Consider the following 18,867-nt stretch of genomic DNA (forward strand, 5'->3'; position numbering starts at 1 on the left):
AAGTCACTTTAAATTGTTAACTATAAACTGAATTGTTGATCACCAACCATTAGTACATTTCTATCAGACTAGCAAAATGTTCACCCTTTTTTATATTTTATATTTTTATATTCGGATCAAGTGCCAAGTGTACAAATGTAAGCAATTCTGAAATCTTTATAGGTTTGCTTGTCCTTGTACAGAAACTGTGCATCAGAGAGAAAGTTAAAGATGAATTCAAGAGCAATAAATAGACAGGGGGCCAATGTGATCCTTGGGAAAGAAAAGTGTCCATGAACAGGGTCAAACACATTCTGCTGCTGTTGTATATTATCTTCCTTAAGATATGTGATAAAGATAATGTGATCATTTTTGCTTTGTTGGTTTGATAGTTTTTGCACTTTATTATTATTATTATTATTATTATTATTATTATTATTATTATTATTATTATTATTATTATTTTATTTTTGCATGAAAATCCCAGGAGATCAGAAGCTTACAGAAGTAAACAATCCATTCCATTGTGCACCAAACAAGCATGCTCAGTCAATAGATCAAAATCTGATGTTTGATAATTAACTTCATATAGATCTCTTTATGCATTACACTGCTTCCACATTGACTGACTGAATGCATGAATTTGCAGGTGTACTAGTCTTCCTGTTCGGTTAAATGTCGAAAGTTAAAAAACAAAACAAAACAAAACAAAAAAAACCAAACAACAATAAATACAGTGGCAACAAATTACCGTTACTGGTTTGTGCGCGTGGCAAAGGTCTAGACGTGATTGGTTGGCGCGAGACTCCGCTTGCTCAGGTGCAGCGGTCTCGCGCCGGTTCTTTGGACACTGAGCACAACGAGCTCCAGTCATCCGGATCAAAACAAACCGACTGATGTTTCCGTCTTCTCCGTGTAAAACGGACGAGTTCTAACAGTTTACATATGTATATTTACAGTTCTGACATCTAAGTGGAGAGAAACCGGTAAGTAGCTCCCTCTAAACTGTTGTTTATTTTTTTCTGGTGTTTTCACGGTTTGCTATGGAACTGAGAGCTGCTTGAGTTTGTCATTTAAACTTGTTTCTGCAAGAAACAACGCTGTAAAGAGTCACCGACTTCAGTTTATCCTCTTACAGTGAAAAACATCAAGCATAGGAAATACACTGAGTGCCTACTATTATTATTACTTTATGAAGTCACATAGAATTGCATAGAAATGCCTTCATTTGTCTTTTATTTAGTGTCTGCTGAATACTTTTTACTACTTTATAAAACAGACGGTTTGTTTTGGCATACTATGCAATGTATACATGTTTATATTATTATTATTATTATTATTATTATTATTATTCAGAGATGGGGGACTCGAGTCATATGACTTGACTCGAGTCAGATTTAAGTCGCAACTTTGAGACTTGAGACTTGCTTGACAAATATTAAAAAAAGACTCGACTTGACTTTGACTTGACATTCATGACTTGAGACTTGACTCTGACTTGAGTTAAATGATTCAGAGATGGGGGACTCGACTTGATTCGAGTCAGACTTTAGTCGCAAATTTGAGACTTGAGACTTGATTGACAAATTTTAAAAAAGACTCGACTTGACTTTGACTTGACATTCATGACTTGAGACTGTGACTTGCACATGTGTGACTTACTCCCACCCCTGTTATTATTATATAATTACATGTCACACACCATTACTGAGACAGTTTGCATGGCTTGTCAGAAAAGTACATGCAAATTAAGTGCAAATACTGCAGATTTAGGTGACAAGTTTTGTCTGTCAAAACCTTTGTAACACTTGAACGTTTTTTCTTTTTTCTCAATGGTTGGATTTAAGTATGCGAAATTAATCGGTTATCTGATATATTGCGATATTCATCACTCACATTCTTGTTATAAATGCAAAACTATAATCTCTGCGGCAATGGGGTAAATTTTGGTCAGCATTTGCATACTGTGAATTACAGAAAGCCCCATTCCATTTATTTTATTTAGATGAGTGGTGTTAAAGTAGTGCTTATACGGTATTTATTCTTACTGTACTGGGACTTTTTACTTTATGTGTTTCTATGCATGTAATACAATAGTATTAACATCATCAGATGACATGACAAACAATTCTTCTGACTTAAAATATGGAATCGGGTTACACGAACTTGAAAACGGACAGCGTTAATGTTCAAATCACCACCAGCAGCAGCCTGACCAGCCTATGTGCTATAAAGTGACAGTGGTTTTCTTTAGGATTTAATTTTACTAGCTATAATATAAAATAAACAGAACATTTGTCCATATAGTGTACTGAATTGTCACTGTGAATCACGGCGGTGCTGATATTCAGTATAACCGCATCGTTGCCTCTGTGTTATTGCTTTATTATATTCAGAAGCATGACTCTAGTTTTTTTTATTTTAACCAGATTTGAAGGCAGTATTGAATACTACAGTGAGTTCTATGAAATTTCTATACACGTGGCAGAATAAACTACAGACCACATAGGACTAGATTTCATTTTCAAATGCAGCAGCCTTTTAGCGATGATTTAGCAATATGTCATTTATGTGTTTATAAACCAAAGTCATTTTAATGTTAATGTTGAACTCTATACATAAACCTCTGGCTGTTAGTCATATTGATTTGAATTAATTGCTTGTTAAACAAATATATTGCCAACAGTATAAATGTCACATACACTGCATAGTAGAAGTTATGTCTTTTGGAGTGAATACATTGAACGTTAATCTTAATGCTCCTTTCAAGTAAGGTGCAGCAGTATGAAAGATTACACAAGTTTTATGTAACGGTACTGAGGCAGGTATTAAATGGGAATAAAGTAAATAAAAAAAATCCCAAATTATTATTATTATTTTATCCTGATCAGAAAGAAAAGAGATAAGAAATGGGCCGAAAGCTGGACATGTCGAATCTGACAGAAGAGGAGGTGGGTCATGTGCTGCAGGTGGTGCAGAGAGACATGCAGTTACGTAAGACAGAAGAAGCGCGTCTTAGGTAAGTTTGTGATCACTCACATCAATCCTATATGTACGCAATAGTGTAAAACACTTCAGCAAAAAAAAATACACAGCAAACAGCATTACCAAAACAACAACACTATAATTATATTAACGTTTTGCTTTCAAATATCATACGGTCTCTTCAGAAAGTGTTTGTTTCTGTTGTACTGTAACACTGTTGTATCTGCATTAGCATGAATTATTTTATCGGCTCTTCTGTTAACTCACGCATTGCTAGATTGCATTAGAGATTACTTAGCCTTTGCTTTTGAAAAAAAAAACCAACACAAAATGCAGGAAGGGCCCTCCCTTCCTTGTCTTGCAATAGCTCCCTTTCCTTAAACAAAGGATATGGTCTCAGCTTTGTGAGCAGCTATTTTGGATCACACCCAAATGTATATATTTGTTTGGGCAGCTTGGAAAGATTAAATATTATATTATCTATTGCAGCATTTATTTGTTACATATGTCATGCTTTAACAAGCAAGAATTTGTGTTGTGTGTCTTCCGGAGGATTTTATCATTTTTTTGAACCTAGCACAAAAAGCAGTATTCTTGCTGGATGACTCTTCTGTGCAGGTGACAAATAAAAAAACAAAAAAACAAGCATACTATGATTTAGACCAAACTGAATAAACTTAGGCCAAAATATAATTTACATATGTTTATACTCAATAAACTGAGCCCCTGTGTCCTGTGGATTGGGGTATGGTCATCATAGAAGAGACCCTCCAATCTATATAGAAAGTTTCATCATAGATTTAATTTAACAGTCAGAATAAATTTGTTTTTGGTTTTCAGTCTTACTTAAAAACTATGTTTGCTACCTGGCCACTTTGGACATAATAGTCTTGCCCACCTTGTCTGTGGACATTAGCTACTATAACTTCTGTAACTTTAATGTATAATGTGAACTTCACCCTTCTGTTAGCACTGTTTACCTTATAACTGTAGGTCTGCTGTTGCCTTCATGCTTTTATTTGAGACACTCTACTTTACCAAGAAATGTCACAGAGGTGTTTAAAACACAGCTGCACCTGACACATTAGTTCAACTACCATTTCCCTGCACTGTTAATGTAATTGTTCTGACAAATGCTGACTACTAAAATAATACCTGTTCACTGGTGGCCTCATTGTGGTCCCTTTAAATTAACGGACAATTTCTAGTTTATGGTTTGTAGCTGTATACTTGCCTAATGGTCATTTAGTGTAGTTACAGGTTTGGCATACAGAATAAATTGGCTATGAGTGTGTATAAGGAAAAACATAAGAGAAACCTATTGAAACTTTGAATGCAATAATTTACTTGAAGAAACTTTTGTATGCAATTAGGAGAAGGAGCTCATTGATTGTAACAGGATAAAGAACTAGACTAGACTGGGACATGTAACAAGGACTGAGATTAAGGCTGGAAGAGATCAGTAGTAGAGACGGAGACGAGATTAAAGGGATAGTCTGACACTGTGAAAAGATTGATTATACAGATCGACATAAGAGTGGCTGAACAGGCAGATTCTGCATCTGAGATGGGAAAACTGAGATGAAGGGATAAATTGGCAGGCCAGTCAACTAACCATCTATAGACTGTCAACTGTCAACAAATCCTAGTTAAAGATATATGGTCGTTCATTTTTAGTACAATTTAACACTTTAGGTCCAGTTTATGGCTTTTGCTGTGTAAGATGATGAGCTATAGACTATGGACTTTCTATCAGTGAAACAGATGAGGGTGCTGGGAAGGAGAACCCAAACGCAGGCCAGGGTCCAAAAAAAGAAAATTTATTAACATAAAGGATAGTAATAAATGTCTACATATGAAAACATAAATGCACAGAATGTAACCAGGCAAAGTCTTGGGCTGAAAAAAAAAAATAATCCAATCAGAAACGGGCAGTAATCCACACAGGAAAAAGGGTAATCCGAAATGTCAATAACCGGAGCGCAAAAAACGGAACCAAAACAACCGGCAGCAGAGAAAACTCACGTAAGGAATGACAGGGAAAAAAGGTAATCCGAGACGGGAAAATCCACACGGAAATAGAAAACGCGAGGCACAGATAACACTCGGACCGGAGGCTGGCAGGAGTGACTCAACAAAGCGACGTAGTGACGAGAGATCATCTGGCGAGAATCTAGCATGAACGGCGTGCTTAAATAGCAGTGCCGAGTATAAAAGTCATGCGACAGGGAATGACGTCACCAGAGTGCGCCGCGAAGGTGAGCTTCGGATGAGTGCGCTGACAGTACCCCCCCCTCCACGGGGCGTCTCACGACGTCCCACCAGGCTTGTCGGGGTGGTCACGATGGAACTGGGAGAGGATATATTCCGGGGAATGCCATGGAGCCGGAAAACGTGTTGGAGGAGGAGCAACGCCGTTTCCTTGGCTGAAGGGAGTTTGGTCAGGGGGACAAAATGGACGAGCTTGGAAAAGCGATCGACCACAGAGAGGATAGCGGAGTAGCCATCAGAAAGAGGGAGGCCGGTGACGAAATCAAGTGAGATGTGGGACCAAGGTCTGCAAGGGATCGGCAGGGGCCGCAGGAGGCCGGCAGGGCGAGATCGAGAGCTCTTGTGTTGCGCACATACTGGGCAGGCAGTGACAAATTCCCGTGCGTCATGTCTGAGCGAAGGCCACCAGAAACGATGCTGGAGAACCGATAGGGTCCGAGGGAAACCGGGATGACAGAAAAGCCGACAGTTGTGACACCACTGAAGAACTTGGGAACGGAGCTGGTCAGGGACATAAAGTTTGCCTTCAGGACAGTCAGTAGGGACCGGCAGGTTAGACACGGCTTGCTGAAACCTTCTCTCTATCCCGAGTCGAAGCGCCCGAACAGTGACAGAGGGGAGAAGAATGTGTTCAGCAACGGCCTCGACGGGATCGGGGGAGAACTGACGAGAGAGAGCATCTGGCTTCCCATTCTTCGTTCCCAGCCGATAAGACAGCACAAAGTTAAACCTGCCGAAAAAGAGTGCCCAACGAGCCTGTCGGGGTTTCAGTCTCTTGGCAGTCCAGAGATATTCAAGATTCTTATGGTCAGTCCAGACCAGAAATGGTAGTTCCGCACCCTCCAGCCAGTGCCGCCATTCCTCCAGGGCGAGTTTGACTGCCAGTAGCTCACGTTCGCCGATAGTGTAGTTACGTTCAGACGAGGAGAGACGGTGTGAAAAGAAAGCACACGGGTGAAGTTTATTGTCCTTGACGTCCCTTTGGGACAAAACGGCCCCAACTCCGGTATCAGATGCATCAACCTCAACCACAAATTGTCGCGTGGAATCCGGCAAGGAGAGGATGGGGGCAGAGGTAAAAAGCTGCTTCAGCTTCTTGAAGGCTTGCTCGGCTTGAGGCCCCCAAGAATAAGGTTGAAGAGGAGAAGTGAGCTGGTGCAAGGGTGCAGCAAACGAGCTGTAACCCCGGATGAATCGCCGATAGAAATTAGCGAATCCCAAGAACTGCTGGAGCTGCTTACGTGTTCCAGGGCAGGGCCAGTCCCGAACAGCCTTGATTCTGTCAGGATCCATCCGAACACTCCCTGCTGCCAGAATGAAACCCAAGAAGGTGGTTTTCGTGACATGGAAATCACATTTCTCAGCCTTGACATATAACTGGTTCTGCAAAAGCCTCTGGAGCCATGCACGGACGTGACGGATGTGTTCCTCAGGTGTGCGGGAAAAAATGAGGATGTCGTCCAAGTAAACAAACACAAATATGTTTAACATGTCCCGTAAAACGTCGTTAACCAGTGCTTGGAATACTGCTGGGGCATTGGTGAGGCCAAACGGCATCACCCGGTACTCGTAATGGCCAGTGGGAGTGTTGAATGCGGTCTTCCATTCGTCGCCCTCACAGATGCGGACTAGGTGATAGGCGTTCCGAAGGTCCAGCTTGGAGAAAATGGTGGCCCCCTGAAGGAGCTCAAAAGCGGAGGCCATGAGAGGCAACGGGTAGCGATTTTTAATGGTGATGGCGTTCAGACCCCGATAGTCAATACAGGGTCGTAGAGTCCCATCCTTCTTCTCCACAAAGAAAAAACCTGCACCGGCTGGGGATGAAGACGGGCGGATAATGCCTGACTCCAAGGACTCCTGTATATACTGGGTCATGGCTTCCCTTTCAGGCTTGGATAGGTGGTACAGGCGCCCCCGGGGGGGGGGGGGGGGGCAGTGCCTGGCAGGAGGTCGATAGCACAGTCATAAGGTCTGTGTGGTGGTAGGGAAGTGGCACAAGCTCTACTGAACACTTGTCCCAGATCATGGTATTCAGCAGGCACCAGAGAGAGATCGGGGGGCAGGTCCTCCTTGACTGATAACAAGCGGGGTGCCAAGGTGGTCAGGCAATGAGCCTGGCAGTAGATCCCCCAACCAAGGACCCGGCCGCTGGACCAATCCAGGTGAGGGTTATGTTTCTGCAGCCAAGGTAATCCAAACATGACTGGTGCATGGGGCGAAGGGATAACGAGGAAGGAGATCCACTCCATGTGTTCCTTGGTGACGGACACCAGCAGGGGCTTGGTGCGGTAGCGAGCTCGGTGAAGGATATGGCCATCCAGGGCCCGTACCTGGAGACTGGCGGGTAGAGGTTCAGTCTCGATCTCCAGCTGACGCACTAACTCCTCATCAAGGAACTCCGCGTCAGCTCCAGAGTCAACGAAGACCGCTAGATCATGTTCTTGGCTCTTGATCTGGAAACGGGCTCGGAGAAGTGGCTTGGGGGAGGCTAAACACCAGAGGCTCGCCGCGGGCTCCTCCGTCAACGGTGAGCCCTGTCTTTTGCTGGGCATGCGAAGGCAAAGTGTCCTGCCTTGCCACAGTAGAGACAGAGGTCGTGGGCCCGGCGCCGCTCCTTCTCTGCTGCTGACAGGAGACGCCGTCCTATCTCCATGGGCTGGGGAGGTGGAGGAGAGTGTGATCTGTAAGACTCCGAGCGGGTCTTGACATATGGGTTTCTGGGAGGCCCATATGACCTGTCTGGTTCGACAGGGGGCTTGGCATTCGGGGTTCTGGGAGGCCAGGAACGGGTTGGGCGTCCCTCCTCTCTTCGTTCCTGGATACGGCGATCGATCCTGGTTGCCAGACAAACCAGGTCGTCAAGCTCTTGAGGGAGTTCTCGGGCCGCGAGTTCATCCTTCACCTGGGAGGACAAGCCGCGGTAGAACGCGTCGTAGAGCGCCGTGGGGTTCCAGCCACTGTCCCCAGCTGCCATGCGGAAATCCACAGCATACTCAGCCACTGAGCGGGACCCCTGAGATGATTCGAACAAGGCTCGAGTGGCGTCCATCTTAGGCAGTGTGGAGTCGAAAACCTTGCGCAGCTCAGCCGAAAAGGCATCGAACGAGAAGCAGATGAATGACTGACGTTCCCACTCTGCTGTTGCCCAGATCTTGGCCTTCCCAGATAACAAAGAGATAACGTACGCTACCTTGGACCGATCCGAAGGGAAGGAGGAGGGTTGGAGCTCGAAGATCACTGAGCACTGCATCAAAAATGCACGGCAAAGTCCCGCCTCACCAGAAAAACGCTCGGGATGGGGCAGATGTGGCTCCCGAATGGGGTTTATGTTCTGCTCGACCACGGGTTGGGGGGGCTGGGCAGGTGGCCTCATAAAGGGCGAGGAGGCCTGTGTCGTGGTGAGCATGCTCATGCGCCGAATGAGCTCATTGGTGGATGCGGCTATCTCCTTGAGTTGGCGCTCATGCGCAGCGGAGGATTTGGACAAGGAGTCGAGCTGGGACTGCATCTCCTGAGATCCTGCTGGGTTCATTATAGGCCAGATGATACTATCAGTGAAACAGATGAGGGTGCTGGGAAGGAGAACCCAAACGCAGGCCAGGGTCCAAAAAAAGAAAATTTATTAACATAAAGGATAGTAATAAATGTCTATATATGAAAACATAAATGCACAGAATGTAACCAGGCAAAGTCTTGGGCTGAAAAAAAAAAATAATCCAATCAGAAACGGGCAGTAATCCACACATGAAAAAGGGTAATCCGAAATGTCAATAACCGGAGCGCAAAAAACGGAACCAAAACAACCGGCAGCAGAGAAAACTCATGTAAGGAATGACAGGGAAAAAAGGTAATCCGAGACGGGAAAATCCACACGGAAATAGAAAACGCGAGGCACAGATAACACTCGGACCGGAGGCTGGCAGGAGTGACTCAACAAAGCGACGTAGTGACGAGAGATCATATGGCGAGAATCTAGCATGAACGGCGTGCTTAAATAGCAGTGCCGAGTATAAAAGTCATGCGACAGGGAATGACGTCACCAGAGTGCGCCGCGAAGGTGAGCTTCGGATGAGTGCGCTGACATTTCTAGTCCTTTCAATTTCAACTTAAGTTAATGCGGATTTCAGAGAATGTTTTGATTGGCATTTATGTTACATATGTATGCTCATACCCAGACATAGTGCAAAGAAATATGTGTAAAAATATAGCATATGCTGTCTTAAAGCAGACTATTGAAATAAAGTGTAACCAGATTTTCTTGTTCTTTATGTTTCATTTGGGATACATTACATACACATTGATGGATAAGACTGGGTACACTGCATTTTTGTTTCCTCCCCAGCCATTCAATGTCTTTTGAAGTTGATAGCACAAAAATAAATGCAATTTTGTATGTTACCACAAAACCAGAAAGGTGGCAAAAAGAATACTGACTGTTTCTCCATGCGGCTATTGGCCATCTGCAGAATGTCATGCAAATCTCAAATCAGTACTCCCTAAATTCTATCAGTATGTGGACTTTGCAACAAGAGGCACATATTGTGTGGTGCCCCACCCCCACCTCGGTTACTCAGACCACATCTCTGTTATGCTAATTCCAGCATACAGACCACTTGTCAGATGCTCTAAACCGGTTCTGGAGCAGGTGTAAACCTGGCCAGCAGTAGCAACCTTTTCTCTTCAGGACTGCTTTGATTGCAACGACTGGAACATCTTCAGGGAGGCTGCAATTAATGGGGACTTTGTCAAATTGGAGGAGTACATCAGTGACCAGCAAGTGCATTGAAGACGCGACCACTCTCTGCTGAACATCGACGTCATCTGTAGAGATCCACAAGAGCACCAAATTTCTTGGTGTTCATCTAGAGGAGAACTTTCACCTGGTCACTCAACACCATCTCCATCACCAAGAAATCCCAGCATTGTCTCTACTTCTTACAAAGGCTGAAAAAAGCCCATCTCCCTCCTCCTACATTTTACAGAGGGACCATTGAGAGCATTCTGAGCAGCTGCATCACCATCTGGTTTGGGAACTGCACTATCTCAGATCACAAGACCCTGCAGCGTATAGTGAGGACAGCTGAGAAGGTCATTTGAGGCTTTCTTCCCTCTATCATGGACATTTACTCCACACACTGCATTTGCAAAGCCAACAGTATTGTGGATGACCCCACACACCCCTCACACACACTCTTCACCCTCCTACCATCTGGAAAAAGGTACAGAAGCATTCGGGCCCTCACGACCAGACTCTATAACAGTTTTGTTTCACAAGCCATCAGACTCCTTAATAACTGAACTGAACTGTATTGAGCACAACTCACACATGCACATCAACTGTATGGACTGCATACTGTAGACCTACACCACACGTTTCTAATATACGTCCATCAAACTATTTACATGCTGTTTGCACACTGTTTTTGCTCTTTGCACATGCTGTCTCACATTTCAGTTGATTGCTCTTGAACACCTTACAATACCTCGTGTAACTCATGCTGTGTTAATACTGTGTTCATTCCAGTATTTACACTGGTCTGTGCTGTTTTTGTTTATTGTCTTTTGTCCTGCACTGTCTTTTTGTCTTGTCTTGCACTGTTTGCACCAGGTTGCACAGATGCACTTTATGTGGCTAGTACTACTTACTAAGTCCTTATCTCTGTCTTTGTGTCTTTATGTAGCACCCTGGTCCTGGAGAAACATTGTCTCATTTCACTGCGTACTGCAACAACTATATATGGTTAAAATGACAATAAAAGCTTCTTGACTTGACTTGAATTGACTTCTGACACCCGAGTTAAGGTTGCCAGGACTAGAAGAAAACGCACCTACCCATCTCATTATCACTATCAGCTTTCAAACTAACTCAGTTTGACAAGAACAAATTGTACCTGGCAAGTAGCTATATTTCACTATTTTTTGTTTTGTTTTTGCTATTGCCATTTAGCATTGGTCAAAGTCGCTAAAATAATTCAAATATCAAAAAGTAAAATTTTATCTAATGGTAAATTTATTTACCTTATTATTTATTTATTAGCACAATAAGTAGCATTACTCCTGCATATGGCCAGCAAATGAGGTCAGAGGTTGAATTATATTTTCAGGCATATTGGTGCAATTGGTTGTAACCGGTTTACGTAAGTGATAAAACGTGACATTACTTAACAAAACCTATAGTGCGTTACTTTACATAATTTCGTACACAGTCCATGTAAAATAAAACACTGCTGCTGAACAACTCCATGGACCTGCGTTACATCCTGAGCCTTGTGGAATTATTTTGCATTTTGGGTCCTTGTGGGTTTCCTCCAAGCTCTCTGGTTTCCCCTCACCTCCCAAAAAGTCAACAAGTGTATTGGCTAAGATCAGCTGCCCACTACCACTAGTGGGAATGAGTGTATGTGTGCCTAGTGTATGTGTTTGTGTGCCTGGACTGGACTGGCATCCTTTTTAGTATATAATTTAGAACAATACAGTTTGACTGGATACCCTAAAGACAAAGTTCTGTGTACACCTGACCATCACATTCATATATGGTTCTTCCCCAAACTATTGCCACTTGTTTTTAAGTACACACTTTAAACCATTGTAGAATTAAACTTTAACTTTGCTGGAACCCAGGAGGCACGCATGCCATCGCTCTCCTCTGAACACCTTTAGGATGAACCGGAACACTGACTGCACCTCAGACCTCCTCATCTTATGCCACTGACTGACCTCACTAATCTCACTCACTGTTCTTGTGGCAATGAATACAAATTCTCACAGCCAAATTCCTACAGCCACATTTCAAAAAGCATACAGTATATCTACGTGTGATGGTAAAATATCCACAAACATTTGCCCATTTAGTGTAGATGTTTAGTTGACAAAGATTTAGACATTTTCTGCATTTTAATTAGTAACATTTTCAGTACTTTTTCAAGTAATTTTTGTCTATCTTTTTCATTTTTGTTTATTTTACCCCTGATTACACCTAATGATTGGAAATCCCCCATGAGTCTGGCACCAATGTTTCACTTTGCACAATAATCAGATGTCATGTCAACACTAATCTGTTTTTCTGCCCAGGATAAGATTAGTTCAGTATTTAGGCAAAAGAAACAAACGTTTTCTTTCATAATGTCAGCGTTTCTGTACATGTTTGGTTACTGAGTGGTTAATGAGGTTGACATAATTTATAAACTGATTGGAATGGCTGAATAACGATTTAAAATGGAAGTCTGTATTGATTTTTCTGAAAGAAGGATGTAGAAGGCTGCAATTTAATCACAGTGGAGCTGGGCCACTTCTAAATGCTTTGATTAATGTATTCCACTAGGAACTGCTGCACATTGATGTCGACATTTATTCATGATCTGACTGGCTTCGTAATGAGGCCAGTATTGATTGATTAATTGTTTGTTGCTTCCTTAGTACTATATAGCAGGTTGCTGCAGAATGTGGCGCCTACAACAGTTAAGAAATTCTGTAAAACAGAATTAAACATAATGAACACACTGGGTAGGAGATTAGTGAGCTATTAAATAAAAAAAAAAATCTAAATAAATTGGACCTCAGCCCTTTGGTTGGCAACTTTTTCCAAAACATCCTGCACAAAGGAGCACAGTCATTAGCTCACTGGAAGATGACCAAGAGTTTTTCAATGCTTGACCTGTTAACTTGAAAAATTAATGTAATCTTTAACATCATGACTTCCCGTAAATCCTTTCGCTTTCAGTGGATATGAACCATAGAATAATCGGTCAGTGATAATTATTTAGCCACACAGTTTATTTCCAAATATTGTGTTGTATCCTGGCATTGCTTTTTCACTTGAAAATATTTAAAATATCAATCATAATGTTGTATACAGTACTGCAGTGGTTAACATTGCCACCTCACAACTCCAGGACTCACTCTTTAAGCTTGGGTTACTCTCTGTGTGCATTTTTAAATATTCTCTCCGTGTTTGTGTAGGTTTCCTGTGCTGTTGCCTTTGAAATGCCTTATATTACATCTTATATTTATCTTATTCCACACACGATCTAGTATGGGTGTTCATTTGGGATCTCATTCAGAAGTATTGGAATTATTTAGACATGAAGACATTTAGGTTTGACATTAAAAGAGATTAAAATCGTTCTTGTTTTGTGTTTGTACTGCAGCTTCTTGCAGTTGTGGTTTGTTTTGTGGAATTTCTCCCTTAATAAGAAGGTGAAATGCTACTTGACTGGGTTAAACTCTTGAGCTTGACTTGATCTAAAACCTTCTACTTTTTCCCACTGATGAAGTGTTTTGTTGAGTTGGCAGTGTGTTTTGCATCATTGATTTGCTGCATGTTTGATAAGACTCCCAATTAGGTTGGATTCATTTCTCTGTAAATTTTGCAGACAGAATGTTTCTGTAGACCTCTGAATTCATTATGCTGCTACAGGCATGGGTTACATCATCAGTAAAGATTAGTGAGAATGTTCTGGAAGCAGCCATGTAAGGCTCATATTTGTATTTCTTTGTTAATTCCAATCTGGCCATCTGATTCTTACTGTGCTCATCTTTAAACAGAGGATTGTAATATTTTTACTCCTGCCCTGTGGAGGTTGTTGTTGATGTTTTTTTTTTATCACAGCTCCTACAATGTTTCTGTCATCACTTGCAGTTTCCTTGGCCAACCTATTTGGTGTCTGGTTATTAGTACACCAGTGCTTTATTTCTTTTTCAGCATATTCCAGATTGTTTTCAAGCGCAAAGGTTTTCAGTGTATAGCAAAAACCAAAGAATTGAACACGTGCCATTCCAATAGTTTTGGAGGAGAGTGCACTTCCATTGCAAATAATAGTGTCACCTTTACACAGAGAATTCTTTTTAAATTTGCATTTACAAATACGAACAAAACGTATGACTCTGTAAATGTAAACAAGGTTGCTCTAAAAATTACTCAACAAAGGAAAAAGTATCCTGACATCACGAAGTACCAACATTAGTACATTGTTGCAAAGCTTTTAATTTATTTCTTAATTTTTGTATAACCTTTCTTTGTTTATGAATATAAATAAATATTTCTGTTACAAGTACAAAGTCAAAAGACATTAGGTCTGTAAATGGCCTGGATTAAAGAACAAAAAATGGTCAGAATACTTATTTACCTCAACTCTATTTTTATGTATATATGCATATAGAGGCCACTCCTGTTTTTTTTCCCTTTTAGTTTTCATGTCATCTCTGTTGGGTTCCCTTGCTCTGCTCTGTTGCATGGCATGACAGAATAACTAACTGCTATGAGTAAAATGCAAGCTGTAGATAAGACTAAATGAGTGTGAATTTTTCTGGTGAGCAAGTGTTTGTACCAAGCAGGTATGAAACGATCAAAAATCTGGTAATTCTGTCATGTCCTATAAATAATGAAAATGTTATCCCTGTGCTGGGTTACTCTCTGGCTTGTGTGTGTGTTTTTGTGTGTGTATGTGTGTGTGTGTGTGTGTGTGTGTGTGTGTGTGTGTGTGTGTGTGTGTGTGTGTGTGTGTGTGTGTGTGTGTGTGAGATATTTTGCTGCACAGATGGAGAAGCTTGGTGCATCAGGCATGCTTCCAGTAGTCTACTGTGGATGCTTTCAATTGACAGTCTAGGTTCATAATATGTAGTATAATACTAAAACAATAACATATGTTAATGAGCCAAAAAAATGTACATGCATAATAAAACATAAAAAAAGGTAAGAAAAAAAAAGCCAAAGTCAGAACCAAGTCATTTGAATAGAATAGATAATGCAAATAAGAAGGGAATAATCACTAATTATATAAATGTTATAACAAATAAAGAATTAGTAGTGAAGCATTAGAGCATGGCATAGAGAAATTTATAGGATTACCTATTTGCTTATGTGTCCCTGTAATCAAAGGCTGTAAATGAGATGGATATAAGTACATGCAAGCCTCTTACATTGTTGTAAGAAAAGAATCTGATCACGTCTCATCTGAAAACTCCTCATAACATCCCTTGGATTTTTAACACATGGTCAAATACAATAGACACTGTGGTCCTCAGCTTATTGTGACGGTGCCATTGAGAATACATTTTGGAGCTTATGCCGTGCACCTACAGGGCATCTCCTCTGTGTAAATTTCCCAAGCTTTCTGTGGCCCCAACTCTCAGCTTAATCCCACACTTATTGTCATGATCATGTGCTTTCACTTACCTCACACCGCTTGCTAAGAACCACCTTAAAAACTGGCTACAGTTTGTGTGGTTCAAACTGAAAAGAGAAGCAGGTCCTATTTGTCTCACATACATTAAAGCACAGACATATACATTACAGAACACATATTAAGCCGTGATAAAGCACCCCTGGAGCAACAGTGGCAGCTTGTTAATGACCTGGACATGCTGAACTGGTTGGTCAGAGTATGTTAAGGACAATCTGATCTATTCCCCTTTTGGGGAATAGTCTCTTTGTGAAAGTATAAATTACATGCCACCTCGCTGGCCTTCTTAGGATATATTTGTGAATGTAAGAGATCTATAATCCCTCCCTATCCTTTCTATGGTAGATCTTGTATGTGTAAGGGGGTCAAATGGATGAGACCATAGTAAAGGCAATAATGTTTGTCCCAATCAGTTATGAATCTGCTAATATTGTTATGCTCAAGACAAAATCTACTCATCTGCTCAATTGAAAATTTTGAAAAGTAATTTATGCTGATTGAAATCATGGTAGACTCCTTTAAAACCTTAAATACACTCTTTGCTACTGTCTGAAACTCTGTGATCCCAAAGTACTATTTGAAGTGGAGGAAGATTGGCACACTACTTCCTTATCTTTTTACACATGTACTGTACATAAAACCCTGGGGGCGTGGTGGCAGTTGTGCCCTGCAATGAGACGGATGGATGGATGGATGGATGGAACTGAACCTTTCTGAATGGAGTTATGATGGTGGCAGACAGTAACAAACTGGTAGACAGTAACATTTTAAGAGGAGGAATTGGAGTGAAATCAGTTCCTGCTCTGGGCAGAGTATATCCAAAATAGCGTATGTCGAGTCAGCCATTGCTTGACCCCATTCCAGGGCATAATTGGTTTTCAGACCACACTCTTTCCTTTTATCAGGAAAGTCATCTAATTGTGTCTGTATCAGAGGACTGTATTCAGTGCAGCTTAGCTATACATTGGCTGTAGTGTTTAAAAAAACAAAAAAGTTTGAATATTCAACATCTTTAGATTTTGTCAACGCTATTCTACTGTATAGTTTTCCTGGAATTTCTTTAGCCATGTTCTGTTGCTTCTTTGTTTGGTCATAGACATGCTATGGTTTAAAAACTAGAGGAAATCTGCTAAGTAATATAAGCTTTAGTTCTTTCATTTCATTCTTCTCACCTGGTGTGAGTTCTTTGGCCAGAATGTTGGAGCAGTGTTTCCCGTGGCCCTGCACCTGCTGGTACAGGGCATATTTTCTTGTGTGTGCCAACCTCACGGTGCATAAACAACAATCTGTGTGTGAGTTTAGAAGACAATTTAGAACAGCATACTGTTCTGTTTGGTAGATAACTGACTACACTAATACATTTGCTAGTGTGCCAGATCAGTCATCCAATTCAAAATCTCCATGTGTATCTTTCTGTATAACACTGCGTTTATTATTTTTACACACACACACACACACACACACACACACACACACACACACACACACACACACACACACACACACACACACACACACACACAAGCACGCATGTACACACACACCCATTCTTCCCCTTTCTCCCTTACAGTGAGTTGAAACAGGAGCTAGATCAGGAGGAGAGTCGTTGTGTTCTGCTGTCACGCCAGTGTGGCTTTAATGAGCGGTGCTGCATCCGATGTTGCTCATCATTCACCTTTTTTCTGAAGCCACGCCGCCGCTGCTTGGACTGTCGCTACAACGTCTGCAAGCGGTGCTGCTCGTATTCTGAAACTGACAAAAGCTGGCTGTGTTTCGCTTGTGAGAAGAGCAGGTAGGTGCTTTTATTACACTTACAGACCGATCAAGGTATCAAGAGTGCTATTGATGCTTGAGCCATGATTGAGATCTCAGCTTCCTTAAGCCTAGTCAAGCTGCTCTTGATAGAGATTCTGTGATTATGTTCCATACATTTGCATATGTTTTACAATAGCAAGAATGCAGTAAACCTAATGTACATTTTTGCACACCCTATTTAAATTAGAATCATTCCTCTATCCATTTTGCAGATAGACCTTTTCAAATGCCACTATTCCTCTAACATTATCAAAAATGCACTGTACAGCTGTGCATTGTGGTTGTACAAGTGTCCATTCTATACCGTGGCTGAATTATGTTTATTAATTGTTCTTTTTTTTTTCAATACTACAGCATGACTCAAGCCCTATATACAGAAAATGACCAAATAAGCTTAATTTTTTTTTGTATTTGTATATGTGTATTACAGAATGTTGTTCAGTGTCAGACTTTTTACCATTTCTTTCCTTATGGAGTTAACTGTGTACACTAACAGTGATTTCTCTGATGATATATGCATCAGGGATTAGTAATTAAACTTTATCTAGGACCATGCTTATTATCAGTCTCATTAAGCAATGAGAAAAAAAAATATCAATATAATATGCAATCAAATAAATGCTTATGGATTATTGTTTGTAATTTAATAGCTTATTTGTGGAAAAGGGAAAAAAAACAGTTATTATTCTAATCACATTTCATATCTCACCTTTCCTCAGATATTTTTCCGTGTTCATTAGACAATTTAATCAGATGCCAAACACTCGTCAGCACACAATGCAATTAAATAAAATCTATAATTGCACGGAATAATACAAGATGGCAACACAAAGCTGTTACTCTTTCTTGATATAACTGGGATAACAGACCTCTGGGTGTCCTACTGACCCAATTTGTTGAATTGTTTTAGAGACAATGGTTCATACTAATAAACTGTTTGGAATGGAGTCCTCCTTTAAGCATTGCTTCATACAGTCAAGTAATTATATGAATGCGTGTGTGTGTGTGTGTGTGTGTGTGTGTGTGTGTGTGTGTGTGTGTGTGTGTGTGTGTGTGTGTGTGCTTGCAGACTTCTGAAGACACAGTCTCTAGAGTGGTTCTACAGTAATGTGAGGAGACGGTTTAAGAGGTTTGGCAGTGCCAAAGTGCTGAAGATGCTCTACAGGAGGCACATTGGAGACCAGGGGAGCCAGGCTGAATTTACAGGTGCTCGGTTTTTCATTTTATGTTTATTCAAAATTTTATCCTGTAAAGACGTCTTGTATTGTCTTATTGACTTCCCCCTTTTTTTTTTTTTGTAAAAAAATTATTAAGTATTATTCCAGTGTATTATTCACAACTTTTGAGCTAAATGACTACATCAGTTACGGGTTTGTTTGAGATGTTAGATATCTGTGGTGTTAGAAAAAACATAGAGTTGGGCAAGTGGATAAATCCATGTGTAAAATAGTGAATGTTCCCAGGAGCACAGTAGGCTCTATCATGTCATTGTGAAATAGAACAACCGTATAAAGTCCGTTACTAGAGCTGCCTTGTCTGGCAAAATAACTGGCCTAGAAAAGCTTGGTGAGGGAGGTGAACAAGCTTCAGTGATGGAAAAACCTGGTGGAAGTACAACCATCTCAGAAATACTTCA

The 18,867-nt window shown here is 41.1% G+C and overlaps 1 protein-coding gene across 5 annotated transcripts in view; it reads left to right on the forward strand.

Annotated features, from left to right (window-relative positions):
* The first annotated feature begins 760 nt into the window (after window positions 1-760).
* Window positions 761-18,867, forward strand: part of myripa (myosin VIIA and Rab interacting protein a) — a 29,539-nt gene continuing 11,432 nt past the window's right edge. For 2 of the 5 annotated variants that reach the window (XM_027168985.2, XM_027168989.2), the window contains exons 1-4: window positions 763-965; window positions 2,871-2,998; window positions 16,987-17,208; window positions 18,301-18,437. In XM_027168985.2, coding sequence (XP_027024786.2) covers window positions 2,889-2,998; window positions 16,987-17,208; window positions 18,301-18,437 — 469 coding nt within the window. In that variant the 5' untranslated portion in view covers window positions 763-965; window positions 2,871-2,888. Of the gene's footprint in view, window positions 966-2,870; window positions 2,999-16,986; window positions 17,209-18,300; window positions 18,438-18,867 lie in introns of all 5 variants that reach the window. The other 3 variants (XM_047821496.1, XM_027168987.2, XM_027168986.2) reach the window with 3 other exon arrangements.

Source organism: Tachysurus fulvidraco, chromosome 1 (assembly GCF_022655615.1).
Source record: "Tachysurus fulvidraco isolate hzauxx_2018 chromosome 1, HZAU_PFXX_2.0, whole genome shotgun sequence".
In the NCBI taxonomy this organism is placed as follows: domain Eukaryota; kingdom Metazoa; phylum Chordata; class Actinopteri; order Siluriformes; family Bagridae; genus Tachysurus; species Tachysurus fulvidraco.